This window comes from Abrus precatorius, unplaced genomic scaffold (assembly GCF_003935025.1).
Source record: "Abrus precatorius isolate BTA unplaced genomic scaffold, Abrus_2018 Scaffold6, whole genome shotgun sequence".
Lineage (NCBI taxonomy): Eukaryota > Viridiplantae > Streptophyta > Magnoliopsida > Fabales > Fabaceae > Abrus > Abrus precatorius.
Window position 1 is genome coordinate 25,041,381 of NW_020874406.1, and position 25,648 is coordinate 25,067,028.

Here is a 25,648-nt window from a genome sequence, read left to right on the forward strand (position 1 = left end):
GAAGTTTTATTTTAGTGTAGCTCTTTTATCTCACAATTCAAAAGTATATAAAGAAATATTTAAAGATTTCTAACAATGACCTGCGATTTGCTTTGTTCCTTAGCCAAAGACTAAAAATCAAATAGGATAACTTGAATTCATTTTAAATATAATGAACAAAAATACTTATTGTAATTAAGTTTAGATATAAAAAATAAAAATTAACTCAAATATGGTATTAAACAAAAATAAAATAAGTATTTTGAACCATTTTCAAATTGTAATTATAACAATTAAATGCTATTTCAAAATTACCACAATTATGATTTTTATTTAATAATTATAGTGACACAAGACACATGCATCTCTAAAAGAAACAGTAATTACAATTTCGAAAACAACTTCAGAATTATATTTTAAAATTTTCCTAAAAGTAATAAAATATATAAAGGAATGTAAAAAAATGTGATAGATATTTTATTTAAAAAATAATTTTTTTAAAGCCTCACAATAGTATAAAAAAAAATATTTTAAACAAGCTAAAACAAACATACATATATATTGAACCAATTAAAATGACTTAACTTTTATTGTTTTTTTATTGTTAGTTCATATTGTCAACTTTTACATTTAATAATTATAATTATAAGCATGACTTTCTAAACTGTAAAAATTTTAAATGCGACTTAACAATTTATAATAACAATTAAATATGTCATTAATTATAATACTATTAATGTTTTTGACTTTTTTAGTGAAAATTAAAATTTATCTAAATATTACGAATTTTTTTTTAATATTAATCTTTATATGGTAATTACATACACTTTAATTATAATTAATATACATTTAAAAGTATAAATTAAAAAATATTAAACATATTTTTATTAAATATTTTGAATTATCATAAAAATTATTGTATTTTTTTTTATAATCTTACATAACTATGTTTATAATTTTAATAAAATTTTAATTTATAGTTTTTTAGCATGTATTCTTAAATAAACATTAGATAAATCGTTAAAAATATCATTAAAAATACTAATCACATTATAAGTTGGTTGAAAAAAAAGAAAAAGTAACAGTGATACTAGCAATGACAAGTCAGCGCAACAGGGTCCAATGAGTGGCTGTGATGATAGTAAGAGACGGCCGGTGAGTGTATCAAATTGGTTTACTTAGAAAAGGGGTAGTGGGAATTGCAGAATCTAAAGAGGGGAAACGCCTCGGTTCTCATCTTCGTTTTCTGGCAACTCTCCCTCCCATTCGCCGACCTTTCCGGTTTGGGTATTTTGCTCATACCACCCTATCTCTCCTCCAATTCGGTACACCAGGAGAATTTTAAATTAAAAAAAGAAAAAAAAAAGAGGTGAACGATTTATCTTTGGTAAATAGGTAACTCCGTTGTTTTGTGTTTGCCCACTAAGGTAATTTCTAAACCTTCTCTTCATTCCATTCCTTTAGTTTTTCTATTATGTGTTTTTTGATTCAGAATTTTGTAAGTGCTGAGGGTTTTGAAAATTTTTCGTGTCTGGTTGACTTTGGGGTTTGGGTCAAGGATTAGTAGATCAGGGTTGGTTTTGGTTGCTTTTGGTTTTTGAACTGATTTTGATGTTTTTTCCGTCATTTTTTTAAAGGTTATTTTGCTATTGGAAATTATATATTGATAGTGTGTTTTTTTGTTTGGTGGGGGACGAGGGAACATGTGTTGATTTGTTGATACGATTGATGTCTTTGGCTGTGGTTGTTGACTGCCAAGGCTTTGCTCTTTTAGTCATGCAAAGTGTTTTTTGTATTTTAATTTTCATGATTTTTATAGTATTAAATTCCATCATCAGGAGCAGAGGTGTTTCGGGGAAAAGCATGTACAGTATGAACACTAACTGCAGTGCTGGGTATGCGTAAATTCGTTTATATATGTGCCTTTTTGTCAATTTTATTGTTTTTCTTAAATTTGTCTGATTTGTGAATTTTTTTTATGTATATGTTTAGCTGTTTATCTACCTTGCACAGAAATGGGTATGATTTCCAGTATGGCTATGGGTATGAAATTTAATATGGATTTGATTTCCAGTATGGTAACTGGTATGGATGTGAGCAGGAGATACGTAAGACATATCACTCTTTTTCCAAATCTAAGACACGGGTGTGGATATAGAAAGAGAGATGTGGTGAGGGGGGGGATTTAATGTAATGAAAAATGGAAAAATGGAGCCCAATGCTGTTGTTCCCCAACACCCATGTCTACCGAAACAGCTCTGCAGCATCCCCTTCTGTTAGTCAGAGGAGATAAAACATTTAGCTCACCTAAAAGAGGTAATGGCTCACAGGTGAAGGAAAGATTCGGTTGAAGGGGAGCTGCACTCGTGTGCTGTGAACTTGGACAGAGGACTTCAGTGTGACATAGAACCCTATCACTACTGACCTCAACTCACTGTGAAACAGTCACACGGACCTACCTCAACCACTGTTGGTTCTGGCTCTCCAACGTGGTCTCAACCTGACCTGAAGTCTCAACTCCACTGTCATCTCACCAAACTGAGCTGCATCCAGCTGCATACCCTTTTTATTGAAAAAACAAAAATCAGACTTAACTAGTATGTGTTGGGACATATCCAGCACATACCTGTAGCTGATGTGTATCTTGCTCCCTAAACATACTATATGTGTGGGACGTTGCCGTACCAATGCTTTCAGAGCTGTTTTTGCTTTATTATTTAGTTTCAACTTTCAAGCTCTGATTGTACTAGTTTAGCTGCCATGTTATGCATTGTAGTCAGAATCATACTAAACCTGATGTGATTTTGTTTGGATCCAATTGCAAGATACGAGAGCTGAGTCCTACATTCAAAATATGGGATTTTACTGTAGAGTTTATAAGGCACTGGGCCTCCAACTACAATGGTTAGTTTTTGTATTGAGGTCCTCCCAAGATTCTTATCAGATTCATACAATTTGACATGATGCTGAGATGCAGGGATTTATATTGCACACCAAATTATTCTCGGCGCTGAATCACACTGTAAATCTCATGTATTGCACACAAATCACATGAAACATAAATAGTTGTGTATCACACAATTCTGTACCAATTGGATCATGCTTGAAATCAGGTTGGTGTGTGTGTGTGTCCTGGTTCAGAAACCCCTTAAAAATCTTTTTATTATTCTCATTGCTCCCAAAGGTTGGGAACTTGGAACTGAATCAGAATTGGGGGGGGGGGGGGGGAGAGAGAGAGAGAGAAATATGGTGCTGAAGCTTGAAGATGAAAGCAATGTAGTTGTTTAGGTATTTTGAAATTTTGAAATAATAATTAAATTATATTTTCTGTCATTTTTAATTTTTTAGGGCCTATAGAGCTGAATTTGAAAAATTAGTGGTTTTTTGTCATTATTTTGAAGTTTACTTTTTCTCTTCGTTAGTTATAAAGTTAATTATTTGATAGTAAAGTAACAATGTCTAGATTTTTTTGTATGTTACAATACTTCTAAGTTTATCATGAATCTTATGATTTATGATTTGAAAATAGGCCTTCGAATATGAATTCCATTTAATGACCGTAGTACTATGTGTAGCCCGTTCTTGTATAGTGAAAATTTGAACAACATCTTGAGTCATGAATAGAGACTAGGTTTCCTCAAAATCCTGAGATTCTACCATATCTAGGACAGGTTGAAACTTGTGTTTAGTGCATAAATTATGAGTCCACAGGATGACAGGAAATGAGCCAAGTTCCTCTTGCAATTTTAACAAAGACACCTCAGTCAATAGGTGTTTATTTCATAGCTCTTTTAGGGAGCATAGGTAGAGTTAAAGCCAGGGCTGGGTTTCATAGAATGCTGCTGCTATAGAAGGAAATTTCAGTCAACTTTTATTTGGGCTTTTTTGGTGATAGTTTAAAATAATAGATCCAGTATTCTTGTTGAATTGAGATTATTATTTTCTATTCCTTTGCTTGTCCATTTATCATTCATTTTATACAATGGGATTATTCTTAGATTTCTTGGTGTTATTGAATTTTGTAATTTGTTAGTTTCTTTTTCCCCCTATCCTTCATTCATATTTGTTGTAGCATAAAACAAGGGATTGATGCCTGCTTTTCTGGAGAAATTGTAGCATTGCAAACTTGCAATTACAAATAATAGATCTTTTGGACTATTATATGTCCGTTCCTATTTGACTTCATTGGACTGTTGAGATGTAAACTCCTGTTAATTGGGGCTTGGAATGGAAGCACGGACTATATTTGAAAATCTGTTAATGTTGAGTTGCACATCTGTGTCTTGGCTACAACTGTATAAGATGAATCTCCACCGCCAGCAGATTTGTAAATTTAGAACAGTCAACAGTGTTTATTTTATCGGTTCCAGTCTGTTCTGCTTTGATTTTAGAATGTGTTGTCTATTATGTAGTCGCTTGACTAGCATGTGACCTTTTGATGAGGTCTAGGCTGCATGATATTTATATGTTAATAAACCTAATATAAACGATTAAGCACTATTTTTCATCTCTATCCTTGAATTTTATATATCTTTTGAACTTGTATTTTATTGGGTGGGTGGTGGTGGGGTGTTGGGGGGGGGGGGTCTTTTGTTCTCATGAAAATCTAGTAGTGACATTACACCGTTAATAAATGTTTGATGTACAATTGAATAAATTTCACATTTTCACTTGGAATGAATTGCCATTATCATTAACTTCGTTTATATTTAAGGCCTTTTAAGTTAGTGGACTGTCTTTTGTATGATGCTGGTTACTCTTTGATCATATTTTATTAGTTCAATAGTCTGTTTTTTATAATCTTGTTGGAGATAGTACTTATGCAAGTATATCAGATTACTTGTTTTGTTATGCAAGAAATGCTTTTATTGATTAACTCCTTATACTTTGTTTTCTTAACTTTATACTGATGAGCACGTGATCCTTTATGTATTCTGTCATTATTCTAAAATGTTTTAAATATCCAGGAAGTACCAAACATTCTTCATGTCAGGATCTTCCCCATTGCTGCTGCAGTTTGTTTGAAAGTGCTCAATGTCTAGGGTTCTATTTAACTGCTGCACCTGAGCTTTTATGTTTAAGCGTGTGTACAGATATTGGTCTAGTAGATAGAAATGGAAGCAAAAACCGCAAAGGCATTGGATAGGGTTGCACTCTATCTGAAGCGAAAACGAGCTGCCCGATATGCTATGCATCTTGGGGGAGCTTCACAACCAGTGCTACGTAATTGGCCTTCTTTTATGTCACCAACAAGCAGGGTTGTGAAACAGATGAGATCAGGCGAATATAGGAACAAGCATACAAATGCTGGTCCTCATATTGGACGGTCCTTGATTAGGCGTTTTTTTAGTTACAAAAAGAGTGGGAGGCCAGAACGTTTGATGTTCTATAAGAATGGTGAATGGTTGGACTTTCCTAAGGATGTTGTTGACTTGGTCAAGAAAGATCTTGAAGTTAAGAAGGCAGCTGTGGAGATAGAGTTAAATGGGTATCATCTTGTGTTAGATTTTTTACATATGTATCAGGTGGACTTGAAAACTGGTTTGCAACAACCTATAGCTTGGATTGATGAGGCAGGGTGCTGCTTTTTCCCTGAAGTCTACGCTGCTTCTGATGAAGAACCTTATATATTTTGCAAACAGGAGGGTGGAAAAAGTCCCGACTCATGTGAATCTAATGAAATAAAATTACAGTTAGATATTGAAATCAATGGAGTGGACCAATCCAAGTTAAGGGAGTGTAGTGGGGAGTCCAACATTTTAGGGAAGGGTATTCAAATTGATACTAAACAAAACTGCCGTCAATATGATGTAGAAGTTGAAGATAGCATTAACAGAAAGGACTGTGGAAATGGTGATGAAGCCATTCAGCAAAATCAAGACATAGGTTTAGAAGCTTATACTGAATCTGTATATGGAAAGTTGGATTTGGATTCTGTACAAAGGATGTTTCTTAATGGAATGAATAATAATGGCATTACTGATTCTGACATAGTTGAGATTTACCACTGCTCAGGTGTGTCAATGCAAGCACGATTGGAGCTATTCCAGAAGCAAGCTGAAATTACAAAAAAATTTCATGGGGATGCTAATGTTAGATATGCTTGGCTTGCTTCATCGAAAAAAGAATTATCTGCAATGATGGAGTATGGGCTTGGTCATTGTGGACTATCTACATTGAGATGCACATATGGTGTTGGTGTTCATCTTGCAGCCGTTACCTGCCCTGATGCCAGGTTAGTTTTCATATCATCAACGTTGATTGGTAAAATAGTTTAAATACTATTAATAGCAATTATAAACTTATCTGTGACTTAAGTTTGGCTGGGCAAGAGTGAAATGAATACTTGCATGGACTTTCTTCTGATTTCTATTTTAAGCTTAAAGGTTGATGAACTAGAGGGATAAGGCTTGGTTGTTGGTTATTTGTAAACATTATTGTCTAGACTCTGATCAAAGATGAGTACATTCAGAATTTATGTGGTAGCGATTCTCATTTGTATAAAGTATAAACTTGATCAATTTGCTGTGAAATATTACTATAGTTCTGTCTTTTAATGCTTGAAATTATCACCAACTAGTTTTTACTGCACTCTTTTTACTTTGAATGGGGAGTTATGAGTATATTTTCTTTTTGGTCTCTATCTTTTTTCTAAATAATAATAATAATATTATTATTATTACTATTATTATCATTTATTACTGTCATTTTTTTCCCATAAGAATGTTTTATTATAATTTTGATGTATTGTCACATACAAAATGCATTTTTTTCTTCATGTTTACTTATATCATATTAACTTTATTCCCAATTTATTGTGTTACTCTGTTATTTGTGAAGCTTATTCTGCTCTAGTGCTTAGAGAAGGATTAAATTTTGCCATATGTACAGTGCACGTGATTGTGATGTTGACGAAAATGGGGTTCGACACTTGATCCTTTGTCGTGTAATAATGGGAAACATGGAGATTCTCTGTCCTGGCACTGGTCAGTCTCATCCCAGCAGTTGTGAATATGATAATGGTGTGAATGACATTCAGTGTCCAAGATACTATGTAGTATGGAATATGAACATGAACACTCACATCTATCCAGAATTCATTGTTAGCTTCAAGGTCTCTTTTGATGCTGAAGGTGATATGTTGTTCCTTAAGTGTTTTTCTGTTTGATATTCATTTGTGTTTTCTTTGCAAAAATAACTTTTACATTTTAATACTATATAATTAGTACTTGATGAATTGATCGAAAGAGAAATGAATTGATATCTATGATTCTCTCCTTCCATTCGGATGGATAAATCCTAGAAGATTTTAGTATTTGGTTGTGCACACAGCACACTTACATTCAATATTTTAATCACTTCATTCTGGTTCAATAAAACAGCCACTGTTCCTTTCCTTGAAAAATTTCTTCTTGATAATTTTATACATGATGCATTTTTACAGGTCTTTTTTGTGGAAGTGAGAGTAAGAATAATGTTTCTGTGGTTGATCTGGCCTGTCAAGATCCTCGTGGCCTGTTACATTCCGACTCTTCTACAGTAGATAATGTAAGTTACTTCATATGAGTTCTGCACCTTATGCCTTCCTACGTTTTCATTGCTTATACCTACTTTTTAACTGTTGTTTTTATCTAAGAGTGCTTTCTTTGTTTCTGATTATCTTTTTACCTTGTTTCCAAAATCTTTTTGCTTTAATTTTTTGCTTGATTACGGAGAAAAATGATGTGGTGGATCTATTTATTCTAATGAAAATAAGAAGTTAGCAGCATTTGATATAACTATTTTGTGGCAGAATTTCTGGCCTGAACTGGAGGTAGACTGTCAATTTAAGGGGATTAAGACCAAGAATGTAGAGGCATTGAAAGTATCATGGAGGTTTGGATGTGTAAGGTAGTCTGATAGTATAGAATGGTCTTTTCTATGGCTTCGTGGTCAAATTAGAGTTTTTGGAGGAAAAACAATATTTAGATGAGAAACAGATTGGAGTAAGGTTTGATTTCCTAAATCATATTGGTAGATTGGATTATGGTGATCAGGATATGAAATATGATACCTTCATATTCCAGTGAAAAGGTTGTCTGAATGGTAGTCTGTTTATGGGATGTGAGGTTTTCTGCTTGAAAAACCATGTATATTCATTTGTCAATATACGTGTCACATTTTGGAGATTTAATTGTGTTTGGTTTTTGGTTGGGAAAGAGCTAACATTTGTTTGGGAATTTGTGTGAATGGTAAACCAAACACACTCTAGGCTTTTGAGATTTATCTTCTGGTTTTAAATTCTTATATTGTTTTAGATTTATTGCCCATATAAAGAGCTTTGTCCAAACAATTTTGGATTGTGGGATACCTCTTCAGGGAAAAGCTGCCAGTATGGTCGCCGTTGCTAGCACAACAAAAGTTCCAAAATCCCCTTGGATGCCTTTTCCTGTGCTTTTTGCTGCTATCAGAAACAAGGTTCCTCCCAGGGATATGAATCTTATCAAAACACATTATGAACAATTCATGGTATGTAAAGTATTAGCTCAATTTGATGCTTGTCTGCCTTGATTGTTGGAATATCTCTAATATATCATGCTTTTGCAATTCAGTCAAAGCAGATATCCCGGGATGATTTTGTGAAGATGCTGAGGTTAATAGTTGGAGATGCTCTATTGAGAGCTACAATAACAAATCTTCAATTTAAGGTACATAGTTTTCTTGTTACTTAATTTGGTTTTGAAATCATGTGATTGATCAATTGTGGTTATCCACTTATACCTCCTATAGGAATTACTTGCTGTTACGTATATTAGGCTATAGTTTTCATATTTCTTCTTATAAATTTTGAAATCTTAGTGATTGCCTCCTGCTATTTGGCCATACATCCTAATTGATGTTTAACTGGCCGCTTGCAGATACCATCCAATGGTGAAGCGAAAGACTCAAACAAGAAGGAAGGCTAAGGCAATGGAGATTCTGCAATCGGGGTCGACTATTGTCAACTTTTTGCTGGATAAGCCAGAATGAAGTTGTAATATTGTTAGCTCCTAGGCAAACTATCTTCTCTTTTTCTTTTGGAACTGAATGTTTGCTCCTGGAACTTTAATAGAGTTTATGTTGAACCAATAGTGATCAGTTGCACTGCCAGTCCTTTCGATTTCTACATTATCTTGGATTTTACAAAAACTAAACCGTGGATGAATTAATAATAACTAAATATATATTTTAAATATTACATAATATATTTAATTATAAAATGATATAAAATTATGAAAAAAATAAAATTATATAATTTAAATTAACATAAAATAATCATATTATATATCTGATAAGATTAAAAAAAATAACTATTTAACTAATAGTAATCCATAAATAGATTTTACATGAGCCTTATTTATTTTAAATAATATTTTAGAGATAAAATATTAAAATTGTTTTAGACTAGTTTTTAGGCTAGTGATTGACTGGTTTTGCCCCGTTCTTTACTGAAATTTTTTTTTTAACCTTTCTAGGTTATTTTTGAACAGGTGATCTAAATTCCGGTTTTAAAACAATGGTCTATGCATATTTGTGGAGAGAGATATTTATAATAAAATAACAACCAAGTTCAACGGATAAGGAACCAGTTAAGGATGAGTATTAGATTAGACTAAAAAATCTTAAGGTACTATACACAAAGGAGACAGATTAATATAACAAAACATCTAATGGCACATTTCAACACCAAATCTCCACCAAAAGAACTCCCTACTATCAGTCTCATGCACCAATGTTGTCAAAATCTTATTTAGGATTAGGAGGGGAGAAGATTATAAATGATAGGGTAGTAATATGGATTGTAAGATTTACGAAAAGTGAAAAAAATTTACTTTAACAAATGCATGTACGTACAAAATAACATATCGAATGAAAATATTTTTTAAATTACATTATTGAATTATTTTAAATTGAAACTCCTGGAACCACGCTCCTACTTGCGCTAGCAACCTCAGTCCCAGTACCACTAGCATTTGTAGTATGTTTTCTTGGACCATTTTTTGTATTATGATTATAATTATAATAATTAAATGCTATTTCAAAATTACCATAATTATGACATTTTATTAAATTATATTGACACAAAACACATAGATCTCTAAAAATAGGAAGTAGTTAAATTAAAAATAAAATAAAATTATATATTTAAAATTTCCTAGTAGGTATATATATATATTATAGATGAGTGCAATAAATTAACAAAGGATTTACTTAAAAAGATATATTTTTTAAAATGTCTCATAAATTTATAAAAAATTATATTTTTAAATAACTAAACTAAATATTCACTAAATAATTAATTCACAAGTTATTTTTATTGAACCAAGTAATTTGACTTGACTTTTCTTCTTCTTTATCATATTGTCAATCTATAATTAACAATTTTCAAATGTCAGCTAACCTAATTTGTAATCAAAATTAATTATGTCATTAATTATAATATTATTAAATAATAAATATACATGTGCATTTGTACAAATATATATATATATATTTTTATTAATTAATTCAGTTTAAAACTTAATAAAAAATAAAAAATGTAATATAAATAAAAAACTAATATTTTAAAACTTTTAATATTGATAAATAAATAAATATTTAGTTAAAATTCAACATAACAAAAAGAACAAAAGATGTAACTAATATTTCATTTAAAAGGAATAAATAAATACATAAAATATAAACTCGTTAATAACTAGTAAATATATTTTTGCATTACACAAGTTCGTATAAATATATTTATATTTTTTTATTTATTAATTTAATTTAAAAATAATAATAAATTATAATTTAAATATAAAAATAATTATTTATTAAATAACTATCAAATAATTACTTTCAATGTGAAAAATATTAAAAAAGCAAAACAATTTAATTAATTTTAAAGTAAATTATATATATATATATATTAAAAATAAATATAATAATTAAATTAAATTTATTTTAAACAATATAATTTATTTATACATGACTCTTATGAATTTTAAATCTTATTAATCATATATTTAATTATAAATATATATAATATAACAATTTATATATAAATATAGATGCTTTTATTTATTTATTTTTGAAAAATTAAAATTTTATCTTTATAATATATAGTGAATTTAATATTTACCTTTATTACAGTGATTACATGTACTTTAATTATAATCAACAAATATCATAATAACTATAAAAAAAAAAAAGTAACAGTGACACAATAAATGACAAGTCTGTGCAACGCAGTCCAATGAGAATGAGGCTGTGATGAAAGTTAGACACAGGCAAGTGATTGTATCAAAGCCCTGGTATGAATCACGCTGGGTTTACTTGGAAAAGGGGTAGTGGGAATTGCAGAATCAAAAGAGGGTAAACGCCTCCATCATTATCTTTGTTTTCTGGCAATCCTCCCATTCGCCGACCCCTCCAGTTAGGGTATTTTGCTTTCAGCGGAATAAAACCATAACTTAGAACCCTATCTCTCCACCAATTTGCTACACCAGGAGAATTAAAATACAAAAAAAGAAAAGAAAAAGAAAAAGGAAAAAAGAGGTGAACGAATTTATCTTTGGTAAATTGGTAACTGTTGTTTTGTGTTTCCGCTCTCAGGTAATTTCTAAACCTTCTCTACATTCCTTCAGTTTTTCTGCTGCGTGATTTTCGATTGAGAGTTTGATTATTGCGAGGGTTTTGAGCTTTTTTCGTGTCTGGTTGACTTTACGATTTGGGGCAAGGATTTAGTAGATCATGGTTGAGGTTGGCTGTTTTCGGTGTTTGAACTGATTTTGATGTTTTTCCATAAAATTTTTAGGTTATTTTGCTATTGAAAATGATGTTTTTATGGTGCTTTTTGTGTGTGTGTGTGTGTTGGGGGGGGGGGGGGGAGAGCTTGCGTTGATTTGTTGATTGGATCGATGTCTTTGGCTGTGGTTTGCTACGGCTTTGTTCTTTTAATTATGCAAAGAGTGTTATTGTTTTTTAATTTTTATGAATTTTTATAGTATTAAATTCCATCATGAGGAGCAGAGCTGTTTCAGGGAAAAGCATGTACAGTATGAACACTAACTGCAGTTCTGGGTATGCATAGATTCGTTTATATACACCTCTGTCAATTTTATAATATTTCTTAAGTTTATCTGATTTGTGAATTTCATGATGTATAAGTTTGGCTGTTTATGCATGCTGCACTGATGTGGGTATGATTTCCAGTATAGTTATGGGAATCAGATATGACTTATTTTAAACTCTAAACCTTTCCAGTATAGTTATGGGAATCAGGTATGACTTCTTTTAAAATCTAAACCATGGAAAGATAGAGGGAGAAATTTAATATAGTAACATATGAAAAACAAATCTCACAATGGGTATGGAAACTGGTAAGAGTTGAGGGGAAATTTGATATAGTAAAATATGAAGAACAAAGCTCAAAGAGTATGATAACTGGTATGGATATGGGTAGGAGATATGTAAGTTTATTTTCAAACCTATGACACAGGTATGGATATACATACAGAGTTAGGGGGTGGGTGGATATTTAATGTAATGAAATATGGAAAAATAGAGCTGAATGCTGCAGTGGCCCAACACCCATGTCTACCAAAAGAGCTATGCAGCATTCCCTTCTGTCAGTCAGAGGAAATAAAACATATAACTCACCTAAAAGCAGTAATCACCCACAGCCACACTGGTGAAGGTAGGAGTCAGGTTGAAGGGAAGCTGCACTCATGTTCTGTGAACTTGGACATTAAATTCTTAAGAAATATTTTATGTAAAATTGAATAAATGTTATGTAGAATGAATTCCCATTATCATTATCATAATATCATTAGATATGTTTATTTTTAAAGCCTTTCAAGTTTAAGTTAACAGACTGTCTTCTGTATGTTGTTGATTACGCTTTAGTCATATTTTATTAGTTCAATACTCTGTCTTTTGAAATCTTGTTGGAGTTAGTAATTTTGCAATATTTTACTTGTGCAAGTACATCATATTGCTTGTTTAGTTATGCAGGAATGCCTTTATTGATTAGCTCCTTATTCTTTATTTTGTTAACTTAATGATGATGAGCACATAATCCTAGATGTATAAGTTCATTATTCTGAAATGTTTTAAATATCCAGGGAATACGAAACATTCATGTCAAGGTCTTCCTCATTACTGCCACAGTTTGTTTGAAAGTTCTCAAGGTCTAGGGTTCTATTTAACTGCTGCACCTGAGCTTTTTTATTTAAGTGTTTGTATAGATATTGGTCTAGCAGATAGAAATGGAAGCCGAAACCGCAAAGGCATTGGATAGGGTTGCACTCAATCTGAAGCGAAAACGAGCTGCCCGATATGCTGTGCATCTTGGTGGGGCTTCACAACCAATGCTACGTAATTGGCCTTCTTTTATGTCACCAACAAGTAGGGTTGTGAAGCAGATGAGATTGGGTAAATATAGAAACAAGCTTACCAATGCTGGTCCTCATATTGGACGGTCCTTGATTAGGCGTTTTTTTAGTTACAAAAAGAGTGGGAGGCCAGAACGTTTGATGTTCTATAAGAATGGTGAATGGTTGGACTTTCCTAAGGATGTTGTTGATTTGGTCAAGAAAGATCTTGAAGTTAAGAAGGCAGCTGTGGAGATAGAGTTAAATGGGTATCATCTTGTGTTAGATTTTTTACATATGTATCAGGTGGATTTAAAAACTGGTTTGCAACAACCTATAGCTTGGATTGATGAGGCAGGATGCTGCTTTTTCCCTGAAGTCTATGCTTCTTCTGATGAAGAACCTTGTAATTTTTTCAAACAGGAGAGTGGAAAAATTTCTGACTCACATGAATCTGATGGAATAAAATTACATTTAGAAATTGAAATAAATGGAGTGGATCAATCCAAGTTAAGGGAGTGCAGTGGGGAGTCCAATGCTTTATTAAATGGTATTCAAATTGATACTAAACAAAATTGCTGTCCATATGATTTAGACGTTGAAGATAGCATTAACAAAAAGGACTATGGAAACATTGGTGAAGCCATTCAGCCAAATCAAGGCATAGATTTAGATGCTTATACTGAACCTGTATATGGAAGATTGAATTTGGATTCTGTACAGAAGATATTTCTTAAGGGAATGAGTAGTTTTGGCAGTACTGATTCGGACATAGTTGAGGTTTACTGCTGCTCTGGTGCATCTTCGCAAGCACGATTGGAGCTATTCCAGAAGCAAGCTGAAATTACCAAAAAGTTTCATGGTGATGCTAATATACGATATGCTTGGCTTGCTTCTTCTAAAGGAGAATTATCTACAATGATGGAGTATGGGCTTGGTCATTGTGGACTATCTGCATCAAAATGCACATATGGCAATGGTGTTCATCTTGCAGCTTTTACCTGTCCTGACACCAGGTTAGTTTTCATATCATCAACCATGAACAATAATCATAATTGTTAAATAGTCAGCGGCATAATTTTGTCTGGATAAAAGCAAGTTGAATAGATTTCTATTGGCCTTCTTCTAATTTCTAGATTAAGCTGCGAGGTTGATGAGCAAGTTGATCCTTCATGTTCTAATCCAATCGGTGACTAAAATCTTTATTTATATACCAAATTAATTATACTTGGTCTTCTAGTCTGTTCTTAATCAATTTGGTTAGAAATTTCTGTGATAGCATTTTCCCACTGTCACATTTTTACTACATTCTCGGTGTATGTCATCTTCTGCATTGTTCTTTCTTTATAGTCTATCTGATATAAAGAAGTATTTGTATTTATATATTTTATCAAGATAAAGATAAACATTATTCTCCAAAAGTTAATAAAAGATGAATATATTGTGTGTTCAAGTGGTAAAGATTTTTATTTGTATTAACTTGATTATTTTCCTGTCAAATATTGTTTAGTTGTCTTTAACACTTGTTTGGTTTAATAGTTCCTTGTCCTGTACTGGTTATTCTTAACTGCTGGAATAATCTTTAATTAGTTTTTGCTGCACGCCTTTTACTGGCTGGAGTTATGGACTATTTATCTTCTTATTCTTATTCTTTTCTAATTAGAATTACTGTCATTGTTTTTTATGTATTGTTTACATATAGTACTTTTATTTTTCAATGTTTACTTTTATCATAATGTTATCTCTATTGCCTACTACTGTGTTACTATTGGATATTTATATTTTAGATTATTATGTGGGAATGCTTAGAAAAAAATTCAATTTTTCCATATGTACAGTGCGCGGTATTGTGATGTTGACGAAAATGGTGTTCAACACTTGGTCCTTTGTCGTGTAATAATGGGGAACATGGAGATTCTCCGCCCAGGCACTGATCAGTCTCATCCCAGTAGTTGTGAATATGATAATGGGGTGGATGACATTCAATGCCCGAGATACTATGTAGTGTGGAATATGAACATGAACACACACATCTATCCAGAATTCGTTGTTAGCTTCAAGGTCTTGTTTGATGCTGAAGGTGATATATTGTCACTCTAATATTTTTTCTGCTTACTATTGATTTGTGTTCTTCTAAGAAAAAATAAATTGTAGATTATAGTGTTATATAATTTGTACTCAATGAATTGATCAAAACTCAAATTAATTAATATCTATGGCTCTTCTTTCCATTTGGATGGAAAAGTTCTAGAAGATTTTAGTATCAGGAGACAGCATTTCATCTGAAGATTGTTGGTACATCCTTGTGGTTTGGCGCTTTTATATTCAATTGATTAATCACTTCACTCTGGTTCTATGAAACAGCAGTGGTTTTTTGCTGCTTAGCTATGTGATGCCATTCTTTTGATCATTTATACTTGATACAAATTTACAGGTCATCCTTGTGGAAGTGGGAGTAAGAATAATGTTTCTGTGGTTAATACAGCTTGTCATGGTCCTTGTGGCCTGTTACATTCAGAATCTTCTACAGTAGATAGCGTAAGTTACTTGATATTTGAGTTTTGCATCATATGCTTTCTCAGGTTTTCAATGTTAATGCCTATTTTTTAACTGTTGGTTTTTTCCAAAATCTTTTTGTTTTAAATTTTTCTATTGATATGGAGAGAAACGATGCTGTTGATCTATTCCAAAATAACAAAAGCAGTTATCCCTTCTAATTGTCGATGTTCTGGCTGGAACTGGAAGTAGACTCTCAATTTTAAGGGGAGTAAAACCAAGAATATTGAGGAATTAAAAGTTTGATGAAAGTTTAGCTGTGTAAGTTAGTCTGGAAGTTTTGGTGTGGTGATGCACCAATTTTAGGGGCTTTAAGTTTTTTAAATTTGTTTCCTGGTTTTAAATCCTATAGTGTTTAGTTCTATTGCTTATATAATAAAGAGCATCGTTTAAATAATTTTGGATTGTGGGGTACCTCCACAGGGAAAAGCTCCTAGTATGGTTGCTAGCAGTGCAAAAGTTCCAAAATCCCCTTGGATGCCTTTTCCTCTGCTTTTTGCAGCTATCAGAAACCAGGTTCCTCCCAAGGATATGAATCTTATCAAAACACATTATGAACAATTTAGGGTATGTAAAGTAGCTCCTTTTGATGCTTGTCTGCCTCGACTCACACAATATCTCTAATGCATCATGCTCTTGTAATTCAGTCAAAGCAGATATGCCGGGATGATTTTGTGAAGATGCTGAGGTTAATAGTTGGTGATACTCTATTGAGAGCTACAATAACAAATCTTCAATTCAAGGTACTGATTTTTCTTTTTAATTATTTTGGCATTGAAATACCTCCTGTAGGAATTACTTGCTATCGAGTATATTAGGCAATAATTTTCATTTTTCTTTTTCAAGTGAAATTTGAAATCTTAGGTAACTACCTTTTGCTATGCTAATATGTCCTAATTGATGTTTAACTGCTTGCAGATACCATCCAACGGTGAAACTAAAGATTCAATCAAGAAGGAATGCTAAGGCTGTATTTTGTTGAGAAGGTGGAGATCTTTGCACTTGGGGTCAAATATTGTCAACCTTTTTGCTGGATAAGTCAAAATGTAGTTGTGATATTGTTAGCTCGTAGGCAAATTATCTTTTCTTTTTCATTTCCTTTTGTCATTGTCATTTGGGCCTGAGAAATGCAACTGGAACTCCATTAGAGTTTATTTTGAACCGTCTGTGATCAGATGCTCTGTCAATCCTCTTATTTTGTACCTTATGTTTGGTTTTTATAATAAAGGTCGTTAATTGGGTATTCCCTTTCCCCTCTTTTTTCACTTCAAAATGAATTCTTGCGGCAGTGATGCACTCGTGTTAACTGCTGCTCATTTTATTCTCGCATTAAGTTACCTAGCTTTTGGGCTGGTTGATCTGATTGGAATACTAACAATTTAAGTTGCTTCTGATTTGGCCTGGGAATTGTAATACTGGATTTTTTGACGACACAATTGTCGTCGAATTTTTTTTTTCATAACTCGTTGAGGTCATTTTATTGGAAGACCCACCTGACCTTGGTTGCTTTCTTGAGATTATATTGCTTTGTGTCTGATAGAATCTAGTATCAAGAAAGGGAAAAGTAATACAGAAACAATGCAAATTGTATTAACAGAACATTATCGGAAGAGCATTGTATTAATGGCTCTTAGAGAGGCCAAATCTTGATCTTCCTCCATGTCTATGTTAGGTGTCTCCTTTCTTATTTAAAACATACTCTACTTCTAACTAATTTTGTTACAGTGGTTGATGGTGAATGATTTCCTACTGTGACCCTTTCTTCCTAAAGAGCTTTTTCTTCCAAGGCCACCATTACTGTGCTCATCTTTTCTTGTTTCGTCTGTCGAAATATCTTTTTACCTAGGACAACCATCCATATACGTCTTTTTCCACAAAGATTGAGAATTCAAGTCATCTTTAACGGTCCTCCTCATTGCTCTTAATTGGTGTCTCATAATCATCTCTCATGTTGTTTATTGATTCTCGCTCTAAACCATTCTGATTCATGGTCATAATTTGCTCCAATAATTTTTCTATCTTTTTCATATGCGCCTTGAACTCGTCGGTATTTCAGGTGCTTCCTCTGCCTTTCACGTTATGCAGCAACCACACTCTCTAATGACTCTATTCGTTTTTCTATTCTAGGCGTCGCACTCCAAGTTTTTCTTACCATTTTCCTCGCAACTCAGCGTCACCCCCTACAGAGCTCCTAGGTTGGAGCTTGGATACTAGTGATAGAATCTAGTATCAAGAAAGGGAAAAGTAATACAGAAACAATGCAAATTGTATTAATAGAACACTTTCGCTCTTCGAGAGGTCAAGTCTCTTCGACAACAATGTGATCTTCCTCCATACTTAAATTGGATGTCTCCTTTCTTATTTAAAATACACTCTACTCCTAACTAATTCTGTTATAGCGGTTGAGGGTGAGTGATTCCCGCGACCCCTTCTTCCTGTTATAGACCCTCTTAATATAGGATAGTTCCCTCTAATAGTGTCTCTTTCTGAAATAGTCATGTTAAGGTCCTTTAGCACTAAAAACAGTGCTTACTGCTTGTGCTACCATGGAAATTTAGTATTTGGGGCCTTGCATTTATGCGAATACTATGTTTCATTAGACTGTTACATTTTTATTGGGCTAAATAAAAATATAATAACTGTCTATCATGTACAGGACGTGTGAGAACACTCTTTCGATTGTTGAGACTGATATATCCAAATCCTAGAATTAAAAATATGATGAACTGAATGTCTCCCATCAAAACTCTTTGCACTGCTGGTGAAACTTTCGGCATTAGTGGAGCCAGGAATTACCGTTCAGGTAACTCGTCAGAGGTGTCAAGAAATAAAAAACTTCGATTTTTGTTGAAAACCTACTGTCGAAGACTTCGTACTGGATCTATTTCTCCGTGTTTGTAGAATAAGTTCAATAAACTGGATCTTGAGCATTTCTTTTTAGGTATATATATGTTACGCATTTTTATATTTGCTAATGTATCTACTTGTTTCTTTAAGCTTCTGTTGGGAGAAGATTCATGACTTACTTTGATTGTGCTCCCAAAAGGTTACTATCCAGCCATATAACATGTTAAGGAAAGATAAAGAAATAAGTTGAACGAAGCTAAAATTGGCTTTTACACCAACAGTTGCGAATGCTGATTCAAAAAATTTTAAGGACCTAATCAGTAATACATCAGCAGCAAGTCAAGTATTGGACCCAAAATTGTCCGTCTCCCTGATTTTACTCTTGGACAGCTTTACAGCTGATTCAAGTCTTGATTTTCATGAATATTTCATATACTCTTGATTACAGTGGGAAGTGGAATAATATCACAAGGAGTTGCATTTCAAGATTTTTTAAATAGTAGGGATTGATTGTATCTTTTTATTTTATTAGTTGCTGACTCGTAGGTTGAGTCACTAGCATTTTATAGCTAGTAGCTTAACAGCTGGGTCGTACATGTAGTGAGCGTTTGTCCATGGTAGTAGTAATAACTGATTAGGAACATTCTTTGGTTGGATGGGGTGTGAGAGAACTCTACACCTTGAGAAGTCCTTTTCCTTCAAGATAATCCAAAGGAATGTTTTTGACTTGAAAAATCAGTTGCTGAACAAACTTTAGTTTGATCATCCTCTTAAGGGTGAAAATTGTGATGGTTTGCTTTGGATGGCCGTATTTTGGAGCCTGGATCATCAAATTTAGCGTGTGTATGGATTATGGTCTTGCAGGAGCAGGAAATTAAAGCCCGTTTATTGGATAGGGTAAATCCAATGCTTCTTGCAGTTCGGTCTTTTTAAGGATTATTTAAGAATTCGGCAAAGAAAAAGATCTTTTAAGAATGTGATTCTTACGGTTGACAAAAATTGACTTGATTGCATATTCAATCTGTAACAATTGTACAATTTTAATCGTTCAATAATTTTTTATTTGTATCAATCCCTCAAATTTCTAAATATTATTACAAATTAATGCTTTTACAATTTTTTTTTATTTAAAACTCATTCTCATTGTATTTTCATTCAATTGGGATCATTTTTTTTTTTTTGTTGGTCAAACCGTTGGAATTGGTAGATTTGCGTCAGATGGGGATGAAATACCAGTATAAGAAACACTTGGACTGCATTTGGGAGGTTGAATTTTGTCATCATAATAGATTTATAGTGAATCACATTCTATATATCAGCCACCAAAGCATCCCTTTGTCTCCTTCCAACAAGGGAAAAAATATATCTATCTACCCATCAACCACTTACCGTTTTCCAAAGCAGTTTAAACGTTGTATGATCAGTTTTACAACCAGCAAGCTCTTAATTACGTTGCACCATCCGTCACAAAGTTGTCCAAAGTAAAGAGCGTTGGTTTTGTTGACTAGAATAACAACATGAACCACTGAAGCAGTCTCTTATATTACCTTTGTAGTAGATAAAATGGTACGAAAAATTTTCATGTTACTCATTACAAGCATCATCATTGTGTGCCAAGAGTTGCATCACCTTCACTTGATGGATCCCAACCAGGGGGTTTGATATTTGGCCAATCACCGCGACATCCCAATCTTATGTATAGGCTTTTTTTACCTACAAGATGACACAAATGAATTCAACCATTGTCAAGTAAAAATAATGTTCAAGTTTCCCACTTTCAATCTAAAACCCCTCCTACTTTCACTTGAAAAATGCCCTGTGAGTCATTTGCAACTCTATTTTTATTCCCTCGCTCTTATCTATTAGTAAGGATGCTCATTGCTTTGCTGCACTCCTTATTTCAAAACACCTTATTTTCAGTCTTTCAGTTTTATCCCATAAAATCACATCCTAATATCAATGAAAAATTCCACAAATTATGTGTTGAACTCAAAATTTTAACTAATTGAAATGAAATGATAAATTAATGGAAGTCATTGGATCAACTTGAGAGCATTGTATTGTTCCCACAAAACAATATTGAACAAGTACCTGGAAGTTTCTTGTCTGATAGAATTAACTGTTTTAAGGCACTCAAACATGCTTGCGCTACACTTTTGGCATAAGCAGGATACCATCCCTGTAGCTTAACAACCACATCTGCATTTGTGTATGAAATTATGCCATCTTTGACATTTTTATGGGTCTCCTGTCTTGCAGAATCTTCATCTGTATTTCAAGTTATTAAAATCATTTTTATTGGAAACAACAGACTGAAGCAATCATGCTAACGAATTTGTAGAGAAAAGGTGGGGAAGGAATCAAAAGAAAATGAAGGGACTGGGGGGGCAGAGGAATGAGTATGAAAGGAAAAGTAATCAGTTTCCTTACCCTTGTTTGTATTTTTAAAATCCTCCAATCTTCTTCAAATTGGTGGAATAAGATGTTTATAAAAATTAATAAGGGGTGATTTTATTGAGAGTTCTTCCCTCCTCATTTTCACGAAACCCCCAAACAAGGGTGAGATTTACTTGAAACCTCTCTTCCATTTCCCCTCCTAAATCCCCCATCCAAACATACCCTTAGCACAAGACTTGTAGTAAAAAATTCTTCACAACTTGTAGTAAAACATACTCATCTCTTTTTTAGTTCTAAATCAATAATAAATTTGAAGGTTTAAAACAAGGTTGGACTGAAGACATATATCCAGTAAAAAGTAACCAAGATTTATCAACAAAAATCACCTAGTGCTTCAGTCTGTGACAACCAGACAGTAAATCCTGCATAAAGATGTCGCCATTTATCAGCTTTTCCAGCAGCTCCTTGTTGCCCTCCTAATGTTGCAATTACTGCCCTAGCATGACTGGCAAACCACTCAGAAGTAGCAAATAAATTGGTTAGTTCCCCATATAAAAAAGTGGTCAAGAAAATGAAATGAAGCTTGACTTACCTACTTATGCTTTCAAGTACAGCACTTTCTGCTTCTGCTACTGAGTCAGAGCCTTCAGCGAGCAGCCCTAGAATCAATTACACTAGTTAATACACTGCAAAATATAATATTCAAGTCATGTCTACTCAGAAGCATGCACTTGTTGCATCCATATCGTCTGATATTAAAATAAGATATCTCACCATATTAATAGAGTGGACAATTTGACTAAAGAAAACTGACAGTTGACAATAAAACACATAAATACATGGAATATGTGTTTAGGACAATCCAAGCTTTAAACAAATGCAGCATTTTCACAGGACAAGATTATAAAATATATACTCTGTTTTCTCCCTTTGTAACATATCTTTGTCAATGAAAGTAACAAACAAAATGACTACAAACTGGCATTATCAGAACTCAGCAGCTTTCATGCAATGCTTGTTGTCCATACACTAAAACAAAAAATAAACACATTCCTTCAGTCTCATCCATTAAAATCAGATACATCTAAAATTAATGTACAACTGTCTTGTAAGACGCCAATGGAGGCACTCCTACGATTTGATCCTAGAGAATAAGAAGCAAGTCATAGCATTGACACTCACATGAATCCACAATTTGCTTGGTATATGTTTCCAATAACTCTTTTGTGCTAAGTGGTGTGTACCTGAGAAGAATACCAAGCACTAAATTTTATAAGCCATTGATGAAAGTTGCACATTGATCATAGGCATCTAATGTAAAAGTGGATCCCATGATATTATTATGGCTCCATAAAAGATGATTTAAGTTGTTAGCATTTTAAATAAACATATAACTGGGCATTCAAAAGGGAAAGACCTTTCTTTTGTGGAAACCAGAAACCCAACCCATAAGTGATAACTGCTGTATGTAACACTATAAATGAGGTTCATACTTCATATGTTATTGGGGCAGTAGGAATATTGACAATTAGAATCATAAATGGACTTATAGTACCCGAGACCAGTTGCTAGCTCTTGAGCCACTTTCTGGTTGATTTCATTAGAATCACCAACAAGAAAAATTGATGTTCCCTGCAAAAGTTGTGAAGATCCTGCAGCAAGTGATTCCCAGGACTCCATGATGTCTGGCCATTTCAAATCAGGGTCCTGTTTCTTGAAGTTCACAACAAGTTGATCATCATCTATATACCTGTCCAAATCACACAATTCAACTAAGAAGGCAAAGACTAAAACCTTATTTATATATATAATAGACAAACAACATTGCACATAATAAGAAATCAATAAATAGTAAGTTTTTATTAGAAATAACAGCACTTAACAGCATCAATGCATTGAATTCTATAATTTTCAACAAAATATTACTACATATAGATTCTTATTCCATGCAATATTTCACGGATTCAAAAAACCATTATAAAAAAAGTACTTTTAATTGCACAACCAACCATATTGTTTCAGAGGGTTTAATCCTATCAAAAAGAGGATTAGTTTCTATGAGTGTGATGGGAGATCCTGGCCCCAAAACTCTGATAGCTAAAGAGGTATCGTTTGTATCAACCAATATATCTCTTGAGCTTCGAATATCCAAACCTCCGATATGTAACCTTAACTCCACCTCCGAAGAACCATCAGAAAACTGCATTTTGAATTCGACACCAAGCTAGTATCAGATATAACCAAACGCAACTGATGAAATAGAAGGACTTCAACACAACACGTGTTTTGCAATTTGCATATACCAAATGGGCGAAAACGGCTAAAACTAAATTAACTAAATTACCCATTTTCTTATTTTGTTAAAAAGATTTTTTATTTTTTTTTATGATTTAGTTTTGCTTGCTTTGAAACAAGCAGAGAGAAGTAGGATACTGATATTACCTCGTAGGTTGTAGTGGATAAGGGGGTGGTGGAGGAACACTTGCAAGAATGGAGACCGAGATTGTGTTTTTGAGAAAGAGAATGAGAGAATGAACGTAGTGACAGTACATTGGGTTTCAGGACTGAGAAGTTGAGGGTTCTGGTTGTGGTGTTTGGGGAGAAAAAGAAGAGACCAGCAGGAGCAGCACCTGCCATTTCAGATAACACAATTTGATTTTTCTAATGTGGTTTGATTTTTCTTTCCAGCTTGAACTTGGTCATTTCACGTAAAACACCCCAATGTTTTTACTTCTTTACTCATTTTGACCAAAAAACAATTAAATGACTTTAATGTGTTCTAGTTCTAGACGTAAAATTTAATTTATGAATAAATTTAAATTTTATTTCTATAATTAGTTATAATCATCAAAATTTTATATTTTAAATTAAATCAAACTAAATATGTTTCCAATTGATTGCATGTTATGATTTTATTTCAATTAAAATAATATTTAAGAGATCCATTTGAATTTGACAAAATGTCTTTGCTTTCAAGATTTTTGTCTGAAATTTTTTGATATACTAGTAAAAATATATGTTTAGGTGTCTTTTATATTGTTGGGTATATTTTTATAACGTGTATATAATTATTTAAAAAAAGTAAAAAATAATAATATATGATGTCACATATGATATTATTTTTTAATAGCTTAAACAGTGGAACTCCTCCGCTTCTGTACTCTTTTGTTCTTGTGCTAGGCTCTAGGTATTCGTATGTTTTGTTTGGGTATATGTCTCTTATCACTTTAGTATCATTTTTTTAAATAGTTTTTAAAAATAATATTAAATTTTATAATTATATAATAATAAACGTATTTATATATGAAAAAATTTAAATTAAAATAATATATATAAACACACACAATTACACGTGTATAAAAAATTGCAAAAAATAATAATTTATCATTCATTGTGTTGAAATTCTAATAAACAACTAAAAATGATTTTTATAAATTTTTGTAATATTTAATTTATATTTATTATATATTTTAGTTATTTATATATTAATTAAACTGTTAAAAAAAAAAAGGTGAATCAAACACGACATAAAGGAATGAAAATGTAAAGTAGGACATGTGACCCACAAAAGCCATCTTTAACACGTTCATTTCAGATAAGAGAGATGCCAAACATTGGAGCTCATACGAAATCCATCTCCATATTACCCCAAGCTTCTGTCTAATAATTTTTTTTTCTCTTTTTTTTTTTTCCCTCTCACTCCAAGAGTGCATACCAAATATAAGTTAAAGAAGAGACAAGATTTTCTTACACATTGTATAAATTTAAAAATTCTTACGCTTAATTTGAGTTTTTTATTTAACTTAAATCTAACGGGTTATAATTTATTACACTACTGATAATTAAATTTAAGTTAAATAAAAAGTATAAATTAAGTGTAAGAATTTTTAGACTTATACTGATGTAAGAAGATCTTTCTCTGTTAAAAAAATCTTAATTTTAAAATATATATATATATATATATATTGTATATTTAATCTCTAACATATCTAATTGTTTAAAAAAATTTGTGTCTAAGAGTTTGATGATCTTAATTATTGATCAACACCATATCAATATAATCTATATAATAATTTAAAATCTATAATCAAATAAACTTGTTATTGAATAATATATTTAGATGCTAGATAAATCAATGACCAACTAAAGACTAATTTCTAAATCAATTCATAAGATCAAAGATGATCAACGTTTAAATATGTTGATTTGTCTTATGTTTTTGCAAACATGAACGGACGTAAGTCATACAATGTACATGGTAAATTTTGACTAGAGAATATAAAAATATTTCTCTTATGTTGTATAAATATTTTTTAATTATATCTAATTGGAATGTAATAATAATATAACTTTCTAATATCAATCAACAACAAATTGTCACATCATTACAAAGTATTAATTTTTATAAATATTACTTTAAAAGTCATGTTTGAGATGTTATTTAATTAGTTGAGAGTGTAATTGTTTATATTAATAATACATTACATTGAAACTCT

The 25,648-nt window shown here is 32.3% G+C and overlaps 2 protein-coding genes across 13 annotated transcripts; one reads left to right on the forward strand and one right to left on the reverse strand.

Annotated features, from left to right (window-relative positions):
* Nucleotides 1–1,166: 1,166 nt before the first annotated feature.
* On the forward strand, nt 1,167–17,386 carry LOC113869887 (probable inactive poly [ADP-ribose] polymerase SRO1). 11 transcript variants are annotated; one of them, XM_027506397.1, is made up of 10 exons: nt 1,190–1,406; nt 1,818–1,874; nt 2,805–2,883; nt 2,957–3,092; nt 4,947–6,214; nt 6,871–7,112; nt 7,424–7,527; nt 8,338–8,487; nt 8,571–8,666; nt 8,877–9,121. In XM_027506397.1, the coding sequence occupies exons 5-10, from the start codon at nt 5,094–5,096 to the stop codon at nt 8,922–8,924; spliced, it is 1,761 nt and encodes a 586-aa protein (XP_027362198.1). In that variant the 5' UTR covers nt 1,190–1,406; nt 1,818–1,874; nt 2,805–2,883; nt 2,957–3,092; nt 4,947–5,093; the 3' UTR covers nt 8,925–9,121. The 11 variants fall into 11 exon arrangements, 10 of the variants coding, with proteins under 10 accessions (XP_027362194.1, XP_027362195.1, XP_027362199.1 ...); XM_027506393.1 differs by lacking the exons at nt 2,805–2,883; nt 2,957–3,092 and adding an exon at nt 16,823–17,386 and having other exon boundaries at nt 1,167–1,406; nt 8,877–8,911; XM_027506396.1 differs by lacking the exon at nt 2,957–3,092 and having other exon boundaries at nt 1,175–1,406.
* Nucleotides 17,387–20,275: 2,889 nt separating this feature from the next.
* On the reverse strand, nt 20,276–23,854 carry LOC113869216 (probable inactive shikimate kinase like 2, chloroplastic). Of its 2 annotated transcripts, none has more exons than XM_027505437.1 (8): nt 23,595–23,854; nt 23,162–23,352; nt 22,708–22,902; nt 22,335–22,396; nt 21,745–21,811; nt 21,539–21,657; nt 20,847–21,023; nt 20,276–20,468 (listed from the first exon to the last, which is right to left on the reverse strand). In XM_027505437.1, the coding sequence occupies exons 1-8, from the start codon at nt 23,787–23,789 to the stop codon at nt 20,359–20,361; spliced, it is 1,116 nt and encodes a 371-aa protein (XP_027361238.1). In that variant the 5' UTR covers nt 23,790–23,854; the 3' UTR covers nt 20,276–20,358. The 2 variants fall into 2 exon arrangements, with proteins under 2 accessions (XP_027361238.1, XP_027361239.1); XM_027505438.1 differs by lacking the exon at nt 20,276–20,468 and adding an exon at nt 20,589–20,705.
* Between the last annotated feature and the right edge of the window lie 1,794 nt (nt 23,855–25,648).